Source organism: Lepus europaeus, chromosome 16 (genome assembly GCF_033115175.1).
Source record: "Lepus europaeus isolate LE1 chromosome 16, mLepTim1.pri, whole genome shotgun sequence".
Taxonomy (NCBI): Eukaryota; Metazoa; Chordata; class Mammalia; order Lagomorpha; family Leporidae; genus Lepus; species Lepus europaeus.
The window spans coordinates 27,103,342-27,119,534 of NC_084842.1; the positions used below are offsets into that span (position 1 = coordinate 27,103,342).

General features: G+C 50.3%; 1 protein-coding gene across 4 annotated transcripts in view; it reads right to left on the reverse strand.

The window, feature by feature from the left end:
• The window catches only part of STOX2 (storkhead box 2), a 253,967-nt gene that overhangs the window by 101,825 nt on the left and 135,949 nt on the right, over window positions 1-16,193 (reverse strand). For 2 of the 4 annotated variants that reach the window (XM_062213213.1, XM_062213220.1), the window contains exon 1: window positions 13,315-13,480. The exons of the other annotated variants lie outside the window; for them this stretch is intronic. In XM_062213213.1, the coding sequence (XP_062069197.1) occupies window positions 13,315-13,480 (166 nt within the window). Of the gene's footprint in view, window positions 1-13,314; window positions 13,481-16,193 lie in introns of those variants that run through there. 4 annotated transcript variants of the gene reach the window in all.

The window sequence follows — 16,193 nt, forward strand, 5'->3', positions numbered from 1 at the left end:
AGTGATTCTCTACCAGTTTTCCTAAGATGGAAATTCAAGGACAAGAGAACACACTTAGATAAATGAATAATTCTGTGGATTTTCTTGGATCACGCACCAAAATCAATAAGAAATAGAATATTTGATTTCTGATTAAATGAGTACCAAGTATTAGGCCAAGAATCTGAGTTACAGCAGCTTTGAACTCTATTTGACCTGCTGGCTCCCTTCCTCTGCTTTCTTAGACATAAAACATTTAGTAAGGAGTCAATTCTGCAGTTACGTTCCAAAAGAATTAATAATAGAGTAGCAAAGATGAATTAAGTTTTTACTGAGTGCTAGGCATTACACTATTTCATATGCATTTGCTCATTTAACCCACATAACAACTATACATTAGATAGTATTCTATTCTCGTCTTACAGATAAGAAAACAGAGGATATATGGGTCATACAGACCGCCAAAATTACACAGCCGGCAAGTGGGTGCCAGATCACCAACACGCAACCATCCGATTTCCAAGCCCTAAGCCACAATGCACCACTGCTTCCCAAGGAGGAAAACTCCACCTGCCAGCGTGAACAACCTCACTGCTCTGCCCCTCTGGGCCACACAGACTTTAAAAAGTTTATCGATATCTGCCCATTGTCCATTGAGCTAGCAAGTTGGTGAAGAAGTGTCTGAATACTTCTCTCCATTATCTGAACACCAACTGAAAAGAAAATTCAAATGAGGTCACTGGGTTAACAGGCAGCCTGACTCTAACTGCAAGCACTAGCGTGTCATGTAACGGCATCTTTCATTTTAGATGTTTGCTGCATTCAGGAAAGAAGGAAGTGGAACTACTGGGAGTGTCAGCGAGATCCTGTGTCTCCTGTATCTGTGCCGGACAAAAAGGGGATAAAAAATGGGGGTAAAATACAAACACATTTTTGTGGGAAAGAAAAATGAAACCCATGCCTATGAGGACACTTTACATGCTCATGTGCATGGATTTCAAAACTTTTTGTACCAAAATAAACTGCTTCTTAAGTCCATTTTCCCATGAACTTTCTAAAGTAACCTCATACATTCATACTCCAACTGTAGCTGCAACACACCTGGCACTAGCTACACCCTGGGGATTTACAGCCAAAGGAGTCATGAGCCACGTCATCAATGACACTCTAGGAGGAGGGCCAGCCAAGAAGATGACGACAGAGGCGTGGGAACACGGAGAAGGTGAGAAACAGCAGCTCAGCCGGCAATTAGGGAATTCAGCGTGAAACATGCAGGAAGCAGCCAGATGCAAAGTAGAGGGAAATGGAATAGTACTAGAGAGAGAAAGATGCAAGGGCTCTGGAAGCGTGTTACAGAGTGAAGGCAACGGGCTTGCACAGCAAAGCTCAGCGGCACCTCTTCGGGACATACCAGCAGTACTTATCCACAGTGTACGTCAACTGTGCTGCAGGGATCCTGCTAGGATGCTGTATGTGTGCACTGGAATTCTCAGTCATATGCAACAGAGACCAACACTGGCTCTTCTAATAATAATAATAATCATCAGTACTAGTAAGACAAAGCTTGCAATATCTCAACTTTGGTTCTAAGTCCTTTACGCATATTCATTCACCTAATTCACCCAAACCCTAATGGGTAAGTATCATTGCTATTCCCATTTTACAGGGAAGGTCACTGAGGTCCTGAGAAAGTGCGGTAATGGACCCATGTTTGCTTAGCCAGGAACAGAAAGACTGAAGGACGAGGCCAGGCCAGCGGGCCCTCACCTTGCTCCGAATCACTATACTACATAGCCTCAGAAAATGAACTGCCTACAACACATGGAGCAGTGCCAGCACTGGGGTGAAGCAGGTTAAACCATCACTTGTGCTACCAGCATCTCCTGCCAGAGTGCGGGTTTGAGTACCAGCTACACTGTACATGATCCAGTTCCCTGCTCATGTGCTTGGTAAGCTAGCAGAAGATGGCCCCTGCCACCCATGTGGGAGACCCAGATGGGGTTCCAGGCTCCTGTCAGCCTGGCCCGGGTCTGGCTGTTATGGCCATTTGGGGAATGAAGCAGTAGATGGAAGAATTCCTCCCTCCCCCTCCCAACTCTCTGTCACTCTTTCAAATGCATAAACAAATAAACCTTTAAAAATAAGTAAAATATAGGGAGTAACTCACGGGATTCCAGAGAGGGCTGGAGACCCAGGCTTGGAACTCTGCAGCCAGAGCCTCATCAGTGAGAACTCCCAGGCAACCACCACCAAGCACACGCCAGCACTGCCATGTGGATCAACTCCGGCTGGCTGCCACCGCAGGCCCCCAGGAGTGCCGTCTTACTGCAACCTCTGCTTCCAGGACCCAGGTCTCCCAGTCTCCACCAGCTTGCCCTCCTGGGGCCAGAGTCAGTGTGCACAAAGGAGTATGTAACCAGCAAAAGCCAGGCCCCTGGCCCTGGCCCTTGAGGTCAGGAAGGTCAGGAAATTCCATGGCAACGTCAGCATCTCCAGAGACAAGCTCTGCTTCGCACCACGGCTGCCAAGGTAGGTGCACAAGCACCACAAGCAGCTGGCTTAGGACAGAAATGCATCTTCCCCACAGTCCCCGAGGCCTGAGGTTGGGAACCCAACCCCCAGCCAGCTCAGCAGCACTGTTTCTCTCTGTGAGCTCGGAGGCAGAATCCATCCCACAGCTCTCTCCTAGCTTCTGCAAGTTGCCAGCAATCCTTAGCCTTCCTGGCCTTATACACACAACACCCCCGGCTGGGCCTCCTCTGTCCCAAGGCCCTCTCGCCTGTGCCTGTGTCTCTCTTCTGCTTGTAAGGACACCGGTCATGTTGGATTTAGAGCCCATCCTCCTCCTGATGGCGCGTTAACTTGATTTCATCTGCAAAGACGTTCTTTCCGAGTAGGATCGAATTCACGGGAAGACCCGCCTCCAAGTAGGACCATATTCACAGGTATGAAAGAGGAGAGTTTGAATGCATCTTTCGGGGGAAACATTCCACACGTAACAGTGGAGAACTGCACAGACGTAAGGAGGAGGTTCAGAGGCTGGGCAGCCAAAACACGACAAGCAATCCAGTGTACCTCAGTTGCCGTTGGGGGCCTTCACTTTATCTAATAATGAGACAATTTCAAAGTCAAAGGAGGATATGCCCAAAGCAAAATGAGCTCTCCTGGAGGAGCCAACCAGACAGGAATTTGCAGCAGGGGCAAGGTGGGGGTGTTAACTGCAAAGCTAGAAGGTTCCTCCCTCTGAAACCACGGCCATCAAGGGGAGGAGGGCCAGACCTAAGTCCTGCTACTCCTGACGCCCACGGGCACCTGCCAAGCATCTTTCTTTTATCTTCAAAAAGAGAAAACGTGGCCTGGAGGGGCCGTCGCGGATTAAAGTAGAAAGATAAATGGAGTTTTTAACTTTGTATATGCGTTACCTAAGCCATAATTTTCAACTGAATAAGTATATGACAGATGTTTGAAATACACATGATTTACACAGCTGGGCTAGTCTTTGCTGCTGCTACCTGCATAGTTCTAACTCTTTTTAAACCCAACTATCGATATCAAAAACACATCCTGTTCTCAACAATACAACAGCTTCTGAGTAAAGGCAAACACTCGTAAGACAAATCCAAGAATTAAAAAGCACTTTACGCTTAGGAAGAGGAGAGCAGACTCCAGGCAAACCTAAGCTGCATTTCCCAGGTTTTCTGAAACCTAAGGAGGATGCAGTCAATGGAATCCAACGGACCCTCCATCTGCTGGGAACAGAAATAACCAAATCATCTGTTCCTCTCCAAGAAGCAGAACACACCGTACAAAAAGCTAAGCTGTTCTCATGTTCTCACCTAACAGTGCTGCGTGGGTCACCTCCACCCATCCCTATAACCTGCACTGCTCCCTTGTGTGCCCTAAGGATGCACAGCTCTGCTCGGACGAGCCATCCGCAGGTCTGCAAGGGGATTCAGCACCCGCCCCGCTCGGCCCACTGTTCTGAGTCCTGCACTGCCTTCTTCCTACAGAAAGTCTGCATCAACTTTTTATTTTCTTTCACATCTCAAATCCGATCAGTCACAAAGCACAGCCTGTCCCTGTATTCTCTCAGATACTCTCTCTCCCTCACTGCCACTGCCACAAGTTTCCACTCTGTTGCAAGACCACTCTGTGTGAATTCATTTTAAGTGGCATCTGATTTTTTAAATTTTTAAAATTTCATTTTACATAAAAGGCAGAGAAAGATGCATGGATGGATGGATGACAGACAGACAGACACATACATACAAACATAGAGATCTTATATCTGCTGGTTCACTCCTCAAAAGCCTGCAATAGCCAGGGCTGGATCACTCAAGCCAGGAGCTCAGAAAGCAATCCAGATCTCCCATGTGGGAGGCAGAGACCCGGGTATTTTGGTCATCACCAGCTACTTCTCAGTGTGCAAATTAGCAGGGAGCTGGAATGGAGAGCAGAGCAGGGACTCAAACCCAGGCACTCCAATAAGGGATGTGGGTGTCCCACGCAGCATCTTAACCCCTGTGCCAAATGCACCTTTTTTTCTTAAATACTACAATTCCACTTGAACAAGGATTAGAAAAAATATCACTATCAATTAAAACTCATAATCTCACAGAAAATATAAAATTTTCTTTTTAATTCATTTATGTTAACATGGGTCCTGCGGGGGAAGCAGGACACACAGCAGACTCATAGAATGGCAAATGCCCAAAACAGTACTCCTGCCTCAGAATCAACCCTTGGGACATTCGGATCTGGCTAAAAGGTCCATGAGAGTCTCACAGGCATGGAAAGCCATGACACGGTGGCAAAAAAAAAACAATCTAAATGAAAGACTCTGGTGAACAAGACCCCAGCAGAAGGAACAGGCCATCAAGGAGAGAGGCACCTTTCTCTGAAGGGAGGAAGGAACCTCCACTGTGACACGGCCTTGACTAAACAAGTTCAGAGTCGGTGAACTCAAGGGGCTTCCATAGGTGAACTCAAGGGGCTTCCATAGCCTAGACAGCTCATGGCAAGAGTCTCGGGTGATTGCTGACGTCATGAATGAGTGCCAATTGTTAAATCAACAACGGGAGTCACTGGGTACATGCTCCCCACGTAGGATCTCTGTCCTTAATATGTTTTACTATGAAACTTGAAAACAACACTACTAGTCGAACAATACCCTATACCTTGTGCGGTTGTGTGAGTGCAGCCTGTTGAAATCCTTGCTTAGTATATACTAAGTTGATCTTCAGTATATGAAGGTAATTGAAAATGAAACTCGATAAAGGGCGGAATGGGAGAGGGAGAGGGGAGGGCCACAGGAGGGAGGGAGGTTGGGGGGAAGACACAACAATACAAAAGTTGCACTTTGTAAATTCACATGTATGAAATAAAAATAAAAAAGAAAAGAAAAGAAAAAAATAAATTTTATATTCATAATAAAAAAAAAAAAAACATGGGTCAAGTTTAAGGAAAAAATATTAAGTAAATAACAGGCAGAATGGACATGGTTAAAAAAAAAAAATCTTGCAGGTGAGAACCTAAGGCCCAGAAGTATAGAAACACCATTCTGTGGTGGTCCCTCAACATCTAGTTCAATCACCACACTGGCCCCTACCCAGCTCCCAGCTGGGCCTCAGGCTCTACATGTTGGTGACATTCCTCTGGGCTGCAAGGCACTGCCACAGGCCTCTTTCTAAAATGTCCCTTTCATAGTTTCCCTCCCAAGGTCACAATTTACTAACTAGCTCCTGAACTCTAAGGTTCCACTGCTAGCTGCATGTTATCTCTAGCTACCTCTTGTCTGAGTCCGATTTCTGTTGCTGTCACAACAGTGCAAAAGGCTGTTTCTTTAGCTCACAGTTCTAGAGGTCCACGGGCATGGTACCAGCATCTGCTTGGCTTCTAGTGAGGGCCACAAGACGCTCCACTCATGCAAGAGGTGGAAAGGGGAAGCAGGTGCATGCCGGGGAGCACATGTGCTAAAGACGAATGGAAGAGGGGCTCCCCCACTTGCCTAGTAACTAAGCCAGCCCTGCAAGACCTCTCACTCCAGCGAGAGTAATCCCTTCTCGTGAGAACCAACCCAGTGTTTCAGGAAAGACATCAGTGCAGCCATGAGGGGAGGTGCCCCCACGACTCTATTATCTCCCAATAGACTCCACCACCTCTCAGTTTCATACATTGGGGACAAAGCTTCATGGGGAAAACGTCTCTAGGGGACAAACCATCCCACATGCAGAAGTTACATCACATCACATTTCACGTACATGTTTTCATTTCCAGCTGCACGTCTCCCAGGTTCGTACTGATTCCACAGCCTTCCCTTAATCTTCCCCTTCTCCATCTCAAATCCTGCACACTCCTGTAAGACCCAAGCAAGTCCTCCCTCCGGGAAACCAATGCAAGCAGCAGCCTTCCCTTTTCTGGACTCCCATTCCAGTTACACCAACCCATCAACCACCCTGCCTGACCCCGACTGGTTCCAGTATTTCCCCAGTTCCTAAAATGGACAGCTAGTCCTGTCCATTAATCACAGTAGGAGATCCTTCTAGGGTAGAATCTTAGGCTCCACGTAGTTTGTGCATAATACATTTTCCAAGCATTTTTTGAAGGCCTCTCATATGCAACAATTTCAATTTCAAATTTTTTTACCAACATAAACTTATCTCCTAATTCTATCTTCTACAACTTTTTGAAGTTCCCTTGTATTTAAAACTTGCACAGTTTTAAAGAGAAGACTCCCATTAAGACTTCAAGATTTGTCTTCATCCAACTTTTTACGAGAAGTCCTGTTTTAGTTATTCACCCAAGAAACACTGACGGAGTGCCGCTAATGTGCCAAGTTTGGCGGCTGCTGGCAGAGACGGGAATTAAACAGGTCTTCCCATTGAGGAGCTCGCCGCGCAGCAGGGGAGACACACAGGTAACCTCGTGGCACAGCACCACGTGACTGCGTTGCTATAACACCAGCACAAAACAAATGTCACGGGAGTGATTCAGTACAGAAAGGACCTGGAGGAAGTCAGAATGAAAAGGCTGTGTGGGGCTGGCGCTGTGGCGCAGCGGGTTAAAGCCCTGACCTCTAGCGCTGGCATCATGGCTGCTCCTCTTCCAATCCAGCTCTCTGCTATGGCTAGAAAGCAGTGGAAGATGGTCCAAGTCCTTGGGCCCCTGCACCTGCATGGGAAAACCAGGAGGAAGCTCCTGGCTTCAGATCGGTGCAGCTCCACCATTGCGGCCATCTGGGGAGTGAACCAGCGGATGGAAGACCCCTCTCTATGTCTCTACCTCTCTCTGTAACTCTTTCAAATAAATAAAATAAAAACCTTAAAAAAAAAAAAAGAAAGAAAGAAAAGAAAAGAAAAGGCTGTGTGTGAGTGGGCTCTGGAAGCTAAGGAGGCTCCATCAGACCTAGAAAGATGGAGAGCTCGTTCCAAGTAGTGTCACATCACTTGTAAAAGGTCCACAACGGCAACAGGGCAGGAGCTTCCTAGAGCCTGCAGCACAAGGTGTTGGAGGGAGGAAGGGAGAACAGGTGGCACAAACAGAGAACTCACACCAGAAGAGCCTTGGTCCCTGGCTTCACCCAGGGTTCTGAGGAACACAGAAAAGGGGCACAGCAGGACCAATTCCGCTTTAAAAGAGATTTTAAAATAACAAAAACAGAAGCCAGACACAGGGACAGCGGATCAGACTGGGAGAGGGGTCAGTTTGGAAGATACCTTACTAGGGCAGAAGCTTTCAACAGTAGGGGGGGAGAGGAAGAGGCAGATTCTAGAAATATCTAGGTGGTAGAAATCAATAGGATTTTCTGACCAGCTGGCTGCACATTCCAATGTCAAATAAAAATAGTTCGGGGATTTACTACCTCAGGAAAAGTTTATTACCTACTTAAAAAAAATTACCCATGTCATTCCTTTCTTGTGTGACTGTGGCTAAGGTTAATTTAGACTTGACTAAACCTCTACTTTATACCTTACAGACTGAACATCACACGGTTTCTATGGCTTAGCTACAGAAGCTTGTCCTAAATTCAAAAGTTAGCGCATTATCCCACTAGCAAGGATGGGAGAAAACCATGCTCCTTGGTTGGAGCTGCACTCAGCAGAAGCAATCTTGTACCAAAGAGCGTACTACTGTCTGAATTGTCCTTACTCTCTGGGGCACAGGGAATTGAGGGCCAGAATGGCTCTGGAGGTGCAAAAATGCGAAGGCTTTTATACAATATACTCACAATCTTTTTTTTTTTTTTCAAATAAAAACACAAGAGTGTAAAAGATATTGAAATACCAAGAGAGGTGACCTTTTGTAAGCACACTCATGCTCTCCTGGGAAATAAAGAATAAAGTCATTCACCACTGAGCGGAATATTCCTCACTTCCACTCACCTGATGAAATGTGTCCACACCAGTAGTTTCAAATCAAAACACAGTTGGAGGGGCCAGCGCTCTGGCATATTAGGTAAAGCTGCCTGCAGTGCCGGCATCCCATATGGGTGCAGGTTCTAGTCCCGGCTGCTCCACTTCTGATCCAGCTCTCTGCTATGGCCTGGGAAAGCAGTAGAAGATGGCCCAAGACCTTGGGCCCCTGCACCGGTATGGGAGACCTGGAAGAAGCTCCTGGCTCCTGGCTCTGGAATGGTTCAGATCTGGCTGTCCCCAGCCATTTGGGGAGTGAACCAGCGGATGGAAGACTTTTCCTCTCTCTCTGCCTTTGCCTTTCTTTAACTCTGCCTTTCAAATAAACAAATATTTAAAACAAAACAAAAAACACACAGTTAGGCTGAGAATAGATGTGTGCAAACAGGGAGGAGGTGACAGGATGAGCTTTATTAAAACTTGCATATGATTAGAATTTTCCAGGCTTTAGGCTATCATCCTGCCCCCCATCCCCCACGGCTTCCACCACCACCACCACACTGGTCATCAGGGCAAGCCCTAAGAGAGACACATTGAATGCAAAGATTGAGGATGACGGGGAATAGGATTCCATTGCAAAATGTGTCCTATGTCCACCTAAGGAAGCATAGGACTCCAATGAGTAAAAAATGGCAAAGGTTTTTTTCTCACGATTTCTATGTGAGTGTTCAGAAGCCCTGCTCTCACTCAAGACAGAGCCACAGCAGACCCCCACGCTGGAATCAGAGGACTCATTGCAGATGGAGGGAGCTCATGTTACTCGCCAGGGACACAGCTGGTCCATGGAAGACCCAGATTAGAAGCCCGAGTGTCCATCCTCCACTCCCAGAAACCACTCACAACTCTGAAAATAACAGGACAGAAGGAACTGGAACACATTGTCAAATACACCCCAGAATGAGGTTCTATAAAATGAAGCCAACAAATTAATCAAGGTAGGAATCTATCTACTCCTCCCTACTGATTATATTCATTAAACTGGCAGACAAAACTGATTTAAAAATTTTTTAAGATACCAGTTTAGGGCTTTGAGCCTTCTTTTCAAATCCTGTAAAGCCACAGTATTAAAAACATCTGCTTCACTCCTTAAAGAAGTCATTGAAAATGACAAGTATCAAACTCGCATGTGCCATGACGTAGCTCTCTCATTCATAAGCTCAGCCCTCGATGAGCATGCTCTGCAGAACCTGTGCAGTGGGCAAATCACTCTCCAATCTTTATCAAAAAAGAATGCTCCCAAAACTTCATTGGCATTATACATGTCTATGGAATATAGACAAGCACTATCACCAGGGATGCAGGAAAGTGAGGAAAATTACAGGTCAGTAGCAGGGGTGGACATTTGCTGTAGCAGTTAAGACTCCCACATCCCATGGTGGAGTACCTGCCTGGGTTTGAGTCCTGTCTCTACTCCTGAATCCAGCTTCTTGCTAGTGTGCACCCTGGGAGACAGCAGGTGATGGCTCAAGTATTTGGATCCCTGGCTCTCAAGTGGGAAACCCTGATGGACTTCCTGGCTCCTGATTCATCCCAGCCCAGCCCCAGCTGTTGTGGACATTTGGGGAGTGAGCCAGAAGACAGGAACACTCTCTCTCCCCCTCTCTTTCAAATAAAATAAGATAAAATAAATCCATAAAAGTTAGAAGTTAGTACCATCACTTGGGTAAACAGTTGATACAGCTCTAACAGACAATTTTCTAACAGCTTCATCAAAAGGTTTGGGGACTTGAAAATCATTTCACGAAGGAACATGAGCCTGTTTTCATAAAGAAAGTACTAAGCACTATAAAGAATTCCTCTTTGTGAGAGTTTTACTTTTATCTGTAGTTAATAATATCGCCATTTCCAGTTTTAGAAAACACAGAAGAATGATCCCACATTCATTTGGTCCAATCTCTTTTCTCCTTTAGATAATACCATGCACACTTTATTATTCATCTTGATTTGAACAAAAGGCAAGATTTCCCCCATTTTGCCCGGAAACTACCACTGGGAAATTAATATTCAAGATAACAATGGACTCATCTCAAAGCCTCTGAACCGACTGGTTGCTAGGAGGCTCGTGACTTCGTAGGGTAGATTTGGTAGCACGGATTGGGAGCTGAGACAGTCTAACAAAGCATGGTCTTCCAGATTCAAAGTTTCAGAATTCTCCATCTTAACTGTCCTTTTCCAAGACCTCGTTAGTGTTCTATGTGCCTGTTCCAACCTCTTGAGCTTAAGTGGAGTTTATCCTGAAGGTATATGAAAAGCCCTGGCTAAATGTCAAGTCTGTTGCTATAAATCACATTTCACACTGGTAATTACTTATTAGTGGGGAAAGGACTGTTTGAAATGGTGCTGTCTCATTAGAAAGCTATTAGAGAAGCCTGCAATTTTGCTTGTTGTACCTACTGTGTGAGAGGCACGCCAGACCAAAGGACAGCCATTCAGATGTCTGTCTGAGAAGTCCAAGGGCCTCTCATTCCCTAACCTTTTTTTTTTTTTTAAATTGTTCCCATAATTTTCAAGAATATGTGTTGAGGAGGGTTCAACTGAAGTTTCCTAACTGAAGTTATTTTACGCAGTACATCTCAGAAGAAGTTTATCTTGTCCTTTGGACCCAAGTAATTTGCCCACCACAAAAAGCCCTTCTTACTAAAAACGAAGTATACTAATATGAGCAGCTGTTAAACCAAAGGCTAGGCAAACACCAAGAAGAAATGTGAAAAGCCTCGTGTTTCTGAGCTGCTGCATTTTCTATTTGGTTTTATGTGACAAAGACTCTGTTTATATCCAGAGTGACCAACTTGATACAAGTGGATTTCCTTTACATTTCCCAAGGGGAAGAGAACTTGTAAATGGTCTCAAAATGTTTCAATAGACTATTTCTCTCAACACTCATATTTTCAAAGGGACCATATTTCAGAAAGGAAACAGACAAGATTCTCCTCCCCCAACAACCCACCCTCCCCCCAAAATGGTTGCATATAAGATGCTGCCTACTGTAAGCTCATTATAGGTATATCTGTCTTAGTATTTACTATTTCCTTCCATTAGCACCTGCGCTTTTTCATCCCAAGTATTAGCTAACATCTCAAAGAATAAGTAACAGAAACCGCACGAGGATCCCACAAGGTACTTCCGGCGCCCAGGGAGCACCCTGGAAAATGCTGAATGAGTGACACAGCTCTCGGCCCCTCCCCTTCTGCTCTGCAAGAACCTAACACTGACACTGGACACTAAATCACCGACCTGAGACGGGGTACCTTTCAGTCTCCTAAGAGCATCTGAGTGTGTGCCAGTCAAGAAATAAGAGCATCAAATGAAAGGCAATGTCTCTTCCTCAAGCACTCAGAAATGTCTTGCAGGCCTGACCATAGCACAGAAGTGCTTCTGCAAAGGCGGAAAACCAGCTCACAATGAAGTAATGCCAAGGCAGACACAAAGAGGCTCACAGGAATGTGCCTGAGGTTACCCGACAGTCCTGCACGTTTGCTGAAACCCGGGTCACCTGCCTCCTCAAGCTTCCCTCTGGGTGACCGGACCCAAAAGGGAAGGTGGGTGTCCAGTGTGGAAGCGAGACGTTCGAACCCCAAGGATGTGAAGTCTGGGATCCTGTGAACACTCTGTGCAGACCCGGGTTTGTTTATGTATGCGTTCTGAGGTGAGATTTGGACTTAGGTGTATTCCAAAATTTACTGCCCCAAGTCTGAAGAATACAGCAACCACAGCAGTGGCTTAAATTCCTTAAGTACAAACTGTAGTTGTCACTGGCTTTATATACTTGGCTTTTCATGAAAGAGGGGGAAAAAAAAATCAAGGGAGCTTTATTGCCAAAATAGCACACATCCTTATGTCACCTGATTTTGCAGAGACGCACGATGGTTATTTTGTTTAGCTCTTATATTCAAGGAAATGCGGTCACAAGACATTTTTAAAGCATGAGAGACTGACCCCAGTTTAAAGAGATTTGCTGTTTTAGGAGAAAGCCAGTACAGCTAGACTCGGAGAACGAACCGCAAGCTTAAAACACGCTTCCCAGCTGAGGCAGGGCTTACAAGGATTTGGTACAGCGTGCGGTTTAAAATAAAACCTCGGGTCTTCCGTTACACGGTTTTCAGAAGAAAATGCAATCTTTTTCAGAATGGAAAAAAAAAAAAAACCACATACAAATGTGCAGTCTTACACATCACCACGTACAAGTGGCTAACAAGAAGTCAGCAGAAAGCAAAGGAAAAAAAAATGTCCTGGATTCTCCTCCCTCCTCGGCGTTTCATCCCGGGCTCCCCTAAGCCCAAACCCCAGCCAAGAGGAAGCCGCCCCTGCAGCCTTCACGTGCATCACCGTTTTCTCCGTCCTCTCCCGTCTGACATGCAAATACACGACGCAGCCTCCATTCTTTCCGTACAGCCTAATCCGAGGCAACCTGGGGGAAAGCCACACCGAACCCCGAGAGCCTGCGAGCCGCGCGCACACACCCCGACCCCACGCAACGCGGCCAGCCCGGCCCAGCCGGACGCTCGCCAGCACGGCTGGCCAAGGAACCTGTTCCCTTTTAAGGCGGCGAGGGGTGTGTGTGTGTGTGTGGGGGGGTGCTGCTCCAATGCCCACGCGGGGACCTGGCCGCCGTGCGGTGCGGGCAGCCGGGGCCGCGGGCTCCCGCGGGGCGGCTCCGGAGGCTGCGCGCGCTCGGCTCTCAGGCATTGATCTCGCTGCAGCCCCCCCGGGCCCCGCTCGCCCGCTCCCCGGCTGCACCTCACTACCAGCTCGCCAACCCCATATTGCGAGGGCCTGCTGCGGATCGTGCCGAGGTACAAAATGGTGGCTGGGAGCTCACGTTTGCCCCTGCTTTTTGCCCGCAACTTCTCGCACCCATCACCGCGCCGAGGCGTCCCCGAGGTGCGGGGCGAGGGGAGAGGGGGGCAGGGCCGCGGTCACTCACCTGATGTCAGGTAGCCCCGCGAAGCCTGGGGCGCGAAGGCCGCGGGGAAGCGCTTGTGCAGGCGGTAGTCCTTCTCGCTGCGGGACCTCATGCGGTCCGAGGCCCGGTCCGAGAAATCCGAGCTAGGCCAGGCTCGCCGCAAGGTTGTGCTCCGGGTCTTCTTCATGGCGGGGAGGGCGCCCTGCCGCCGGCCCGCTGCTCGGGGCCTCAGCGCCGGGGCGCAGCGCGCTGCTTCATCCGTCTACGGCGGGCACGACCCGGGCGGACGCTGCGCACATGTTCCCAGCCCCTCCTCGTCGGCGTCTACACCGCCCGCGGCGGGTCCGGCCCTCCCCACGCCCCCCCACACCCCCACGGCGAAGGCTCGGGTTGTACACACGTCCCACAATGCATTACACTGCATTTGCAACGCGCCCCGGCTTATAGCTTCCAGATCCCGGGGCGGGCGCGGGGGAGGGGGCGCCGGGGTGGGGGCGCCGGCACTTGCAGCGTGGAAGCAATGGGGGCGCAGACAATGGCCCGATTCAGCGCAGCAGTGCTTAGCCAACTGTGAGCCGCGGCACAAAAGACCCAAACAAACGAGGACGCCCAGGCCTCCGCGGCGGACCCGCGCCCGGGCGCCCGGGCAGCCGCAGGGGCGGCGCTCAGCGCGAGGCCGGGGGATGACAGCGTCCAGGTCGGGTCCCCCAGGGCCTGCCGGCCGCGCGGCCCGCAGTCGGCGGCGCAGGCGGGCTCTGCCTCGGCTGCAGGGCGCGGGAGGCAGTCTTCATGCCCGAGGCTCGGCTGCGGCGGGGCGCGCGTGTGCGCGGCGAGCGGGCTTCCCGCAGGGTCCAGGCAGAGCCCGAGCGGCCGGCGCGGCCGCGGCGCCTCGTCCGTCTTCCCGCGGCGGGGGCGGCGGGGCGCGCCGACACGCGTGTGCCCCCTACGCAGGCATGCTCCTACTTACGGGCCCGGGCGGCGACGGGAGCCATGGCCGCCGAGGACGCCGCGCCTGCCGGCCGACACCCGCAACGGCGGCCCCGCGGCGGGGCGGCGGGCGCGCGGGACGGCTAGCCGAGGGCAGCCGGCGGCTCGGCCGCCCAGTCTCATGCTAATCAGCAGGCTGCCGAGAGTTAGAGCTCGGATCCTGGCAGGCTCCGGGTTCCCGGGGCAAAGCCCCCTGCGGCGGCGGCGGCGGCCTGGAGTCGGCGCTGGGGCATTTACATATTTTCGGGCTGGTCCCTCCCCCTCGCCCAGGGAGAGCACGAGCGAGCGAGAGGGCAGGGCTGGCGCTCGTGGGAACACAAGGCTCGGCGATGCCCCGCCTGGCCCACCTGCGCCGACCCCGACGGAAGCTGCAGCGGGAGGGAGGGACCGGCGCGCCGCCCGCAGACGCAGTGCCAGCGGCTGCGGCTCCTCCTCTCCCTCTCTCCCCCCGCCCCGGACCCCCGGTGCGAGTCACTACCAGCCGGCTACACCGCAGGCAGGTCCCCGGCTCCGCACAGCTGTTTCTGCTCCAGCAGCCAATCGCCGAAGGCCAGCCCCGCGCGCCGCGCGCGAGGGGAGGCGGGCGCGATGCGCGGCCGCGGCCGCGGAGGCCACGCCGAGTTAAAGGCGCCGGGTCGCGGCGCCGCTGCGGTGCTGGCGAGACGCGGGTCTCCCCATCTGGGGACTCCAGAAGCGAAGCGCCTCGGGGCCGTCGGCGACCCCAGCCGCGAGCCGGGCGTCCTTTCTCCACCGTGCCTGGGAGCGCACGGGTTGGAGCGTCGTCCCGTGCTTGACAACCCAGCGTTCAAGCCGCGGTGTCGCGGTCGCCGGTGCCAAGCTGCATACGGGGACATTAGCTATGAGACTATGCCCTTATCCGGCCTAGACTGCAGAGAAAGGCCGGCGGGCGCCCACCGGTTACGCAGCCGGAAGCTCCAGCACGGTCCGGCGCTCTGGGGAAGCGTGAGTCCTTGGGCCATTCGGGCCGTGGGAGCACCAGGCTGGGGGCGGGGCCGAGCTGCTGCAGCGCCCAGGCCAGGAGGGGAGCTCCCTTCGCTCAGGATCTCCAGCCACTGCTCGCTGCAACCTCAGTGTCTCTGGGGATACCAGGGTAAATAGATAAACGATCACTAAGTGTCATCTGAAATCATATGGACACTAATCAGAATGTGTTGCTAACCCTAAGCCCATTAGCTAATGTTCACTGGCATTTTTTTTTTTTATTAGAAAAAATAGTCCCTGAAAGGCACGTTGGGTAACATGCCTTCTTCTTGGTCAGATAACTGGTTAGAGTAGGGAGACTACAGTTGCAGAAGGCAATACGTGCGAGGGCCATAAAGGTGGTGAAAATAATTGCATGAATGAATGCAGGAGATGGTGACATTTAGACGTCTCAATGCAACAATGACTCAATACCACCCGTGAGCCAAAAGTGGTTCTATGAATGATACTAGCTATGGCTTAAGGGTAATGGTGACTGCTGTGGCAACGATGGTGTTCATTCGCGGAGCAGATCATTACTGACTCTCTGGTGTGTGCTAGCACTGTGGTGGGGTGCTAAACAAACAGGACAGCACACACTGGCCGCACACAGCTCATGGACTAGCACTGGAGAGGCACAGTCAGCCAACAGATGTATGGATTGTGCTACGTGCTCCCTGAAGAAACCTCTACCGAAGATGACACTGGACTCGGGCCTACAGCATGGGAAGCCACCTAAGCAAAGGCTGGGAAAATGGTGTTTCCGACTGTGGAAAGGACCCATGCAAAGGCCCTGAGGTAGGAAAACATCTTGGCTTCTGTTGGAAGCAGTAAGAGGCAGGCCAGTGTGGCTGCAATTGGAGGATAATGAGAGAGGGGTGTGTGATGAGGTCATGGAGGGAGCGGTGAGCCGGATCATGCAGGGACTTGCA